This window comes from Empidonax traillii, unplaced genomic scaffold, assembly GCF_003031625.1.
Source record: "Empidonax traillii isolate 1590-97213 ecotype Southwest subspecies unplaced genomic scaffold, ASM303162v1 scaffold44:size1908036, whole genome shotgun sequence".
Lineage (NCBI taxonomy): Eukaryota > Metazoa > Chordata > Aves > Passeriformes > Tyrannidae > Empidonax > Empidonax traillii.
Window position 1 is genome coordinate 1,632,963 of NW_020955237.1, and position 9,632 is coordinate 1,642,594.

Below are 9,632 nucleotides of genomic sequence, written 5' to 3' on the forward strand. Positions count from 1 at the left end.
TGCTTGAGTAATGACACTGCAATACAAAGGCAATTCTACTCTTTTTTTTGCATTTAGCCCTTGTGGTTGCTTAAAAAGCATTTACTAGAGCCAGCTTGAGGGATCAGAGTATGTTCCAGTGTAAATAATGCTTAACATTTGAGCCCAATCTTTCATAGACTTTTTTAAAATAAATCAATTTTCAGTTATGCAAAGTTACAGTAAATGTTGAAAAACAAGCAAACACTTTGTAACTCTCAAGATAAATTTAATTTATGATCTTCTACCCATCCCAATACAAAATACCTATGCATGTCAAACTTCAAGCAAGATAATGTATTTTTTCAATGTAGAGAATTGACCAAGAATTCAAAAGGTAAATATACCTGGTGCTAAAGGAAAGGAGAACAACCATAATATGAGTAGTAGTAACATTTTGTTACAATCCTGATTCTCCCATTATCCTTCTGCTTATCTTTCCCTTTTTTATGGCTTTTAATTATTTTCCTACTGTACAGTTCATCAGACTTATTATTTCACCCTTTTATTCTAAAAAGTCTTATAAAACCTATCACCAAAATAAATTTCTCTTGTATGGATTTTAAAAGGTCACACACCCCGTGGTTTCACTGTGTTGATTGAAAGTAGAAACTATCTGTACAGTCTCAAATCTGATGAGCTGACATACTAAATGGAATAATCCAGCTCTTAGTAAAATTTCTCTGGAATAAAGTCCATTTATTCTTTCACTATTTTCCATAGTTTCTTCCTTACTTCATACCATAAATTTTTGTTGTATCCATGAATAATTTAAAATTCTTTGACGAGGAGCTTAGTTGTTCTCCAACACACAACGTAGACACCACAGCATATTCTTTCAACAACACAGTCACAGACATTGGTTTGGGACGAAAAAACCTCTTGTTTTCTTACTATTTTTTCTTTTAATTATCCCTTGCATTGCCTTATTGCACCACAGCTCCACATTAAATTGAATCGTGGGACAAATATATTACAAAAAATGCTAAATACAAAAGAATCATAGAATCTTAAGGTTGGAAATGACCTGTCATTAAGTTCAACCATTAGCTTTGGCACTGCTAACTCGACCACTAAACCACGTCCCTAAGTGCCAGATCAACGCAGCTTTTAAATACCTCCAGGGGTGGTGACTCCACCACTTCCCTGGGCAGTCTGTTCTAGTGCTTGACAACCCTTTCACTGAAGCAATTTTTCCTAATATCCAATATAAACCTCCCATGGTGCAACCTGAGGCCTTTTCTCCTTGTTCTATCGCCTGCTACATGGGAGAAGAGGTCGATGCCCACTTGGCTACAATCTCCTCTCAAGTGGTTGTAGGGAGTGATAAGGTCCCCCTCAGCCTCCTTTTTTCCAGATTAAAGATATGCAGCTCCCTCAGCTGTGCCTTGTGTCAAACTTGTGCTCCAGATCCTTCTTCAGCTTCATTGTATGACTCTGGACATGGTCCAGCACCTTAATGTCTGGCTTCTTTTAAGCTTACTTAAGATTACTGAGCTGTAATCTAAAATGGAATTAAATATAAAACCTGAAGGAAATGCACAGTAAATGAAAAGCACTGGGAGGATGGACAGAGGATTTACAACAACTGTGACTAAGGGATTATTTTATACAGTTGGTAGTTCCAAAACATCCAATTTTCTTTTAATGGGGCATGAAAATATTAAAAAGTCAGTATGTCTCAGCTAAAGCTCAAGCTGCTGCAGTGCAAATTATGACAATCCTGGCATTTATATCTTACTTTTTTATAGCAATCTTATTAATATCTAGAAGATCTAGTGCATTTGTTTACCTCTTTTTAATTTTGGATTTCTTATACAGCTTTTCAAATGCACTTTATCTTGATTCACCTAAAAAGACAAGTATTTTATAAAAAGTTTTTTTTTTTTTAATTTTGTATCATATAATCCCTGAAAACTTTCAGATGACAGGTTATTTCAAGAAATTATGTGAGAAGTTAAAGCCAAATGAATAAAAGTTTCAGGAATTCCTAAGCAACTGAAAATGTGTCTTCAACCACACCTTCACTGTGGCAAACTCAAAAGCATTTCAGTGCTGATGACAGCTCATTCCAGCTTTACAGCAGCTGAAGTGCAGGTGAGGATCTAACAATGTTAAACATTTACTCAGCATACAAACGATTGGCACCTTACTTATGATTTTGTGCTGCTTTGCAGTCACCATAGCGATTGCAGTCCATGCCTACTGAAAAATGGAAAGGATTGATAAGCCCTAATACTAGTTTATTTCATGCTGAAATGTTTTTTTCAGTCTCCTCTGGTGCTCAACACCAAAGTTTTTCTGAGTCTTTGAGATGACCACTGTTTCAGCTGTAACATATTTACTGACAGCAGGATGGCCATACTCTACTGGCATTCAGAGAATTTTCTTGTAAAATCTCTGAGAAACCACATCCTAAGTGTCTTATTCAGTCACTGCCCTGCATTTCACCCAGGACAGCCTTCAAATGTGATTTGTAAGGAGCAGCATTAAACAAATAAATTCTAGAGAGAATTTTGAGAATCTCCACTGCCTGTTCACAAGCTGTAAGAAGAGGGCAGAGAATGGATGTTTCTCTGGACCATTTTATGACCACTCAGATATACTCCTTTTGAGCAGTGCTTTGCAATTTGACAACTTAGAGCAAATAAAATTAAGTCTATATTTAGAACACTTTGCATCTTATACTGTGCATATAAGCACAGCTGCTCTCTCCAGAATGTTTGTGATTCACAAGGTAGCCAAGTTTATTGTTGCTACTCTGCCATGTATGGCAATCTAACAATCAGTGCTGTTTCATTTCATTAACACTAGAGTGAATGGTAAGAAATGTGGATTATGATAATATATTAACGTAATTCAATTTTGTAAGTAACTGTTAGAGTACTACTCCTATTTACAGTCTGACTTTTATTACTGGCTTCTTAATAACAGAATTAGAGTTCTTTGTATTTCTATGGTTTTTTCTCCACTCTGTAAAGAATAATCTCTAGCGTCACTCTGAGTTTTACGGTGGCAGTTTATGAGGTTTTCCCCAAAAATTGTAACTATTTTATACTTCAAAAATAAATAAGGTTTTGATTAGCAACTTTTTCAGAATATTACTTAGGAAGGTTTTGTCACTCAGTGAAAAATCAGTTGTGCTAGGCAGGTTCCTTAAGAGAGCACTGGGGCACAGTCAGCCTCTGCATTCAGTGTAAAAAGAATTAATTTAGCTATATCCACACTATTTTGATTTTCTTGCATATATCTCATTGGGTTTTTTTGGTATCAAATTTCTCTCTTCATGATTTAACATATTCTCTCACCCAAAATTCAAGTCCCACAGCTGTTTCTCCTTTAGTGATGGATTTTTGCTTTGTTCTCATGCAAACTTTACCAAGGCTGTCTTGGGCATTATCTCGGTGTTCAACATCAATGTAAAATGGGATGAAATACCCTTCCCTAGGTATGTCAGCTTCAGCCTTCAGTGGATACAGAGAATCTGTCAACAGCAGAAAAAATTTTGCTTCGACACACCAGATACTGTCCTTTCTGTGACTGCTATCCAGGATTTTGCCTATCTGTGTATTACAGACTTCTACCTCTTAGCTCTCATTTTAAACTACTGCTCAGACCAGGACTGTTGCTGAGATGGGCTTTCTTCAACAGTTTGCATTTTTCAGGGGCAAGGGCAAAAGTCAGTGCCTTCATCTCTCCTGTCTTCTTTCCATACTTTCAACTAGTTTTTTTTGTAGAGCCATTGGAATGCTTTGGACTCTTGGTTCATGCACAACAGATGTTGTATGGGCCTATCTACATTTCACATCCATTGTGAGATTGCTGGCAATTACAGAAGCCTTGTTTCAGTGACACAGCCAGTCCTGCGTTTCCTTCAGTGGACAAGTAGTCGGAAAACAGAACTGGAACCACCTCCATCCCCCTTGAGTGTCCCAGCAGACAACTGTAATGTAAAACTCTGGCGACATAAAACTAAAAGAGTTTTAGCTAACAAACTGGAGCTATAATGGCTTGATAACTACGCAGAAACTGCTTTTTATAATGCTTGCTTCACAACCTGCCTCTACTTCACTGAGCCCCTCAATTAAAACAGTATTTCTCTGTGAACAGCTTCTGAGGATCTTTGCTCAGCAGCTCTCTGTGTCTCGGTCTTTCCCTCAGTACAAGTTCAGAATCCACAGGAGATTCTTTGGCATTTAGGAGTCCTGCCAGAGTAAAGTCTGGACTCCCATGGCATTTTTCAGAAAATAGGAGGTAAGTAGCAGAGAATCAACACAGCCTGATAAAGGAAGGGTATCTGAAAGGAAGGCATTTTGGGGACAGGATGATGATTCAAAGTAGCGTGGGAGAGAGGGCACTGCCTGAGATTTTGCCAGTAATTTGGCTAGCACTTCAAAGACTTCCTGCAGATTTTCCGTGAGCCACCATGTTCCCTAGCCTACCTTAAATTGCTCCTGGTCATCATGATGTTCTGAATTTACCAGTGCCCCACTTCCCAAACATGCCTCACATAATTGTTCTCATCTATTGGGTCTTGACAAGATTGAAGGCAGAAAACTAATTTAATCTCTCTCAAGTGTACCAGAAGAATCTGAAAAATTGCATCATAACTCAGTTATTGACTCTGCTTCTCTCAAAAGTTTCTCAAAGGGCTTGAAAGAACTTAAAGTTCACAAGAAAGAGTAACACTGATTATGATGATATGATAGATAGACCGTGCCTATGAAGAAGGTGAAGTCAGAAGGACCTTTTATGAGGCTTCTGGGAAATAGAGACTAGTGCTAAGTAATTCTCAAAATGAATCAAAACTTCTCGCATCTTCACCAATAGGTTTTTAAAGAATTAATTTACTTGGTGCTGTAGCAGCTTAGCATTCAGTTTAGAATCAGAGTAACAGCAGAAATTAGTGTACATAGCTGTATTTCATCTTATGTGAATGCCAGAAAAACTCTACTCTCTCTGCAAAATATATGTATGCAACACAAAGAATTGCATGTTGTAGCTACCCACTTCATAATAAAGTGCAAGTTTCCACAAACACAAACTCAAGTGCCTATTATAAATTACAGTCCTGAAACCAAGCTAAGATCCTATGAACTTAACCTCTACCAGCATCAATCCTGTTCAGCAAAGAAGTGGGAAATGCTCTCTTAAAAAAGGCTTTCCCATGCCAATCATTTGAAAAAAGAAATGTGAAAGAAATGTCTCTGAAGAAATGTCATTCCCTGTAAACTAAAATTTTGCTTTCTCTGAGTTTGGTCTCTATGAAAACTCCTGGACTGAGAGCCCTCAAAACTGTCAACCGTCTGTTTAGATCACACAGCATTAAGCATAATTTCTTGTAAATCATTCAACCCAGGCCTGGATACAGTTTGGTTTCCACCTGGACTCACATCCAAGCACCTCTAATGAGAAAACCAGTAGTGCTAATTGGTGGGTTAATTCTGCAAGGAAAGCGATCAAGCCCACCATCTGATTTTCTACAGATCACAAAAAAACTGAGTGATGATAACAACTTAGTCCTTGCCAAAGTAGACAGATGGAGTTCAACCACAGAGTGTTTTCCAAACTCTTTAGCCAACTGTTCCCTACTTCTGAATATTAGCACAACAGCAAAAGACACTCAAAAACCCCAAATCTTACCTTTTAAGAACTATTTAAAGTGCGCTCACTGTTCTAATCATACACAAGCACTTCAAAACTACACAACAAATAACAAATCTGAGAAAAATTTTGAGCATTCCATCAGAATAATGAGAAGACTTTTTTCCTTGTGTTATGATGGATATGTCTATAGGTTAATGAGCAGAACTGGAGCAGCTGGCTCATCCTAGGGCTGCATGTTTTCCTTAGTTCTCCAGCTTGTGTTCCAGCACTACTGATACTCTGCCATTCCTGTAGGTGGTAGGGGAGCTGTGGGCAGACTGTCACTAGTCTTCTAAAGCTAACTGGAATGTTAGCTTTAATAATAACATTATTATTAATAACAGCAAAAACACTTGTAGTCTGCATTACATTTCACACACTGACAAATTTATGGGAGCCATACTGAAGGTAGAGGACAGTGAAAAAACTGCACATTGGTCATATGCAGTATGGAAAGGTGACAATCAGAGAACTGACTCCTTTGAGGTTGGACAGTTTTTCAAAACATGCGTTATTTGCTCTGCCTTTCCTGGCCATTGCAGATAAAACACCTGATTTTTTAAGCCCTGATATTAATAGGCTTTTACATTCAGAAAAATTCTTAGGAATTAAAAACACTTATTATCAAATACTGCTGATAAATATGAAACACTGACATTACTGTTATAGAAACAAAGTACTTTATTCTATCAATAGGGACAGTAATATAAATGTCTCCCAGAAAAAGACCACCAAACCTGAAATTAATTTGAAATAACACTGCAGATGTGGCATCAAACAACAACAATGGTAAAGCCCTAGAATTTCAATTCCTAAAAGATTCGAAGAAACATAGCAAGATCTATATAGAACAGCATTATGAAGGCCTACCAGGGCATAGGATATATACCCTTACATTTAGGTGCTAACTTCTGCTTTTTCATTATCAGGCACAGATTCACAGTTTTATATTTTAAACTAATGAGAAAATAAAAGTTAATGTAGTTGAGTAAAGCCATAAAGTTCTTGTTCACCCTGCGAAGAACAGTTATTTCAAGAAACATATGGTGCCATTTAGAAAATCTGTAGTCAGAGAAAAATTCTCAAGAGTGACCATGTCATCACACAAAGGAAAATCAGTTTTAAAAATTGCATGTTTTTCTCAGAAGATTCTCTTTCTACTGTTAGTTGAAAGGATGTAGCAGTATTTTAAATTTACATTCTGATGCATTCCAAATCTAAATGCTGCTTGATGTTCTGGATTCCTCTCCATATACTCTTAAAAGGCATTTAATCAGGTGCTATCTTTCAGTCCTTTGAATAAGTAACATTGTCATTGTTGCCTTAATTACACCTGAAAGATACCTGTATAAGATTGTGAGTGGCTGAGAGAGCACTGAGGTTTAATTGCTTTGCATTTAGTACTTGGGTTTACATTTATCAAGGGAAAACTGAAAAGACTGAAGTTCTATCACATGCCTTTGCTTAGAAATGTCTCTTAATTTCATTCATTGAGAATTTTTGTTTGTCATTGCAAGGTGTTAATTCTTTGATAGGTTAGGAAAATAAAAGTTACATTCTGAGCTTTTTCTGTAAATGGCTTTGGTAGAAAAAGACACAATTGAAAACACTCATTTCAGCTTTTGTATCTAATTCTTTAAGACAAGAATCCATAAAACAGCTGGGGTTTTGTTTTTTCACCAAAATTCTTCATAGAAATAATTAGAATAATTAAATGCCTCTTCCTTAAAACTTCAACATGCAGTTGTCAAAGCCAAAACTCTCCAAACCAGAACATTCTTATCAGTGCAGAAGAATTTGGGAACTAATTTGTAATGAAAATCACCCAGGCACATCGTCATTGTCAAATGCATTGGAGAACAGAATATTCCTACTGAACAAATTACTCACCAAGAATCACAGCAACAACGGTGAAGAGCACAAAGGCATTCCTCATTAAATAACTTTTAACATCGTCCTTTGTTATGCTCTGCACTTTTTTTTTTGCCAAAAGTGTACGTTTCCTGACTCCTTGCTGAATGCGTTCCATCCTACTTCCAGGTTTTGGATCTTCTCCGTTACCTTTAGTCATCTATCTTGTCGAAAGTTTTCTTTTGTAATTAACTTCTATCAATATCCTTTCAGGAAAGTGGAAGGCTCTTTGAAGTGGAAGGTACTGGAGAAACCTGCAAGACAAGAAATATCAAATACTGTAGTAAGATTTTACAGGAATGATTAGCCATATGTTTACATGGAAGCAAATATTCTTCATGTTTCAGTAAAATTGAATTGTTTGTAATAACTAAGTTGTTGATTTGCAGTTTTTAATACAATCAGATAGGTGTCCTGTGTCTTCAGACATTAACCTGAATTGCTGCTATGCTGCAAAACCCAGGAGTAGCTTCTTCTTCTTTCCATTTGCTAGTGATATTCTAATATAAAATCAGTACAATTCACGGAAACTTAACGTCTTATAGTGCTTAAAACTATCTTTCAGGCTTGATTTTAACCTGTTTATCAGGGTTTTTTTTTTTAAATCTAACTTACACTCACATTAACCATTGGAGAAAGATTTTGCTCAAACTGGTATATTTAAAATGTTCTGCATTTCAGATACTTTTAAATCATTGAATGAATTGGCTCAGTTCCTCCTTTTCACATGGCAAAAGGCGGCAGAAATAGTTTATTTATCTGTCAACTACTATTTAAAAGATAGGACTTTTACAGTTTTATGTTAATAACATTCATCTTTTAACTCTATTGTAAACTATGCCGAGCACATCCATAGAACATCAGACGTAACATCCCACTTAACTTGTCACTTCAGGTACACATTTCAGAGTAATGCTTAACTTGCCTGATAGCAATTACGGGCATATATCATAACATCAGAGAATACACTAAATTGGAAGGGACCCATCAGGATGACTGAATCCAAACCCTGGCCCTGCACAGGACAACACAAAAATCACACCATGTCTGATTTTAAGAAATCACACACTAAATCAAACCTTAAAATGCTTTAGCAATAAAAGTTTTTCGTTAAGACATTATTTTCTATTTTAAATTTTTTTTTCTCCGTGGCTGATGGGTATGAATTTGTTTAATAATGGAGCCTGTTCAACGGTATTTGTCACACTGAGAATTCCATTTTCTTGAAATCTTAGTTAACACACTGCTATGTTTTTATGAAGAAATTATAAATTAATAAATGGAGTTAGTTGCTTCTGCTGAAGTCTCTCATCTCTTTCCACGTATAAGCAGTTCAACATCTTACTTTTAATAAATCAAGTGACTAAATACCTTTTTTTTTTAAGGAAGCACTTAAAATATAAATACACAGGGGTTTCAATCCGCATGTTTTAAACGAAATTTCATGTTGTAACAAGTTTATTTTGGTGGTATCTGATCGTTGCTTCTACCATATGTTTCGAGATTGGCACTTTAGTGCAATATCCTCCCCGAATTTTAACAGAACACTACAATCTTTGCTGCTTTAGAGAGTGGAAACATTCTGAGAATGAGCTGAATATTTAAATCAGTAAGTATTCTACCTTGGACACGACTACTGTGTGCAAGCAGGATTTTCTTCCTCTTTTTTTTTTTTTCTTTTCCCCATAGAACAATTAGGGTAAATATTTTGTAAGTCAGAACAATAATAAAAGCAGTAATTCCCAGTCCCTTTCCCTCCCAGGACGTTCAAACACGGCTAATCTGTCCTGCGTTAACTTACACCAAAATCAAGCAAGAGTACGGGTACAGCCAAGAGGATCGCTGCATCAAGTAAGACACAAAGGCAGAGAGCGAAAAAACCCGGGACTTCCCACTGGAGCCCGTGAGGGAGGACGGGGTGGGCTCACCTTCCCAGACCTGCGGAGCTCCCGGGGCGCGGTGGCGGCGGGGCGAGGCGGGGGCTTCCCGGCGGAGAGCGCGGAGCTGCGGGAGCAGTGAGCGGGACACACACTCTGCACGTGTCGGGGAATACGACA

The 9,632-nt window shown here is 37.1% G+C and overlaps 1 protein-coding gene and 1 long non-coding RNA gene across 2 annotated transcripts in view; both read right to left on the bottom strand.

Moving 5' to 3' along the window:
• The window catches only part of SLC1A3 (solute carrier family 1 member 3), a 61,864-nt gene extending 52,232 nt beyond the window's left edge, over window positions 1–9,632 (bottom strand). Inside the window, exons 1-2 of the mRNA XM_027878720.1 lie at window positions 9,504–9,632; window positions 7,555–7,829 (exon numbers count right to left, since the gene is read on the bottom strand). Coding sequence (XP_027734521.1) covers window positions 7,555–7,735 — 181 coding nt within the window. The 5' untranslated portion in view covers window positions 7,736–7,829; window positions 9,504–9,632. The remainder of the gene's footprint in view (window positions 1–7,554; window positions 7,830–9,503) is intronic.
• LOC114055029 lies at window positions 1,150–6,356 on the bottom strand. Its single transcript, XR_003570642.1, has 3 exons — window positions 6,345–6,356; window positions 4,973–4,975; window positions 1,150–1,260 (listed from the first exon to the last, which is right to left on the bottom strand). It is a non-coding gene; the product is annotated as an uncharacterized LOC114055029 (long non-coding RNA).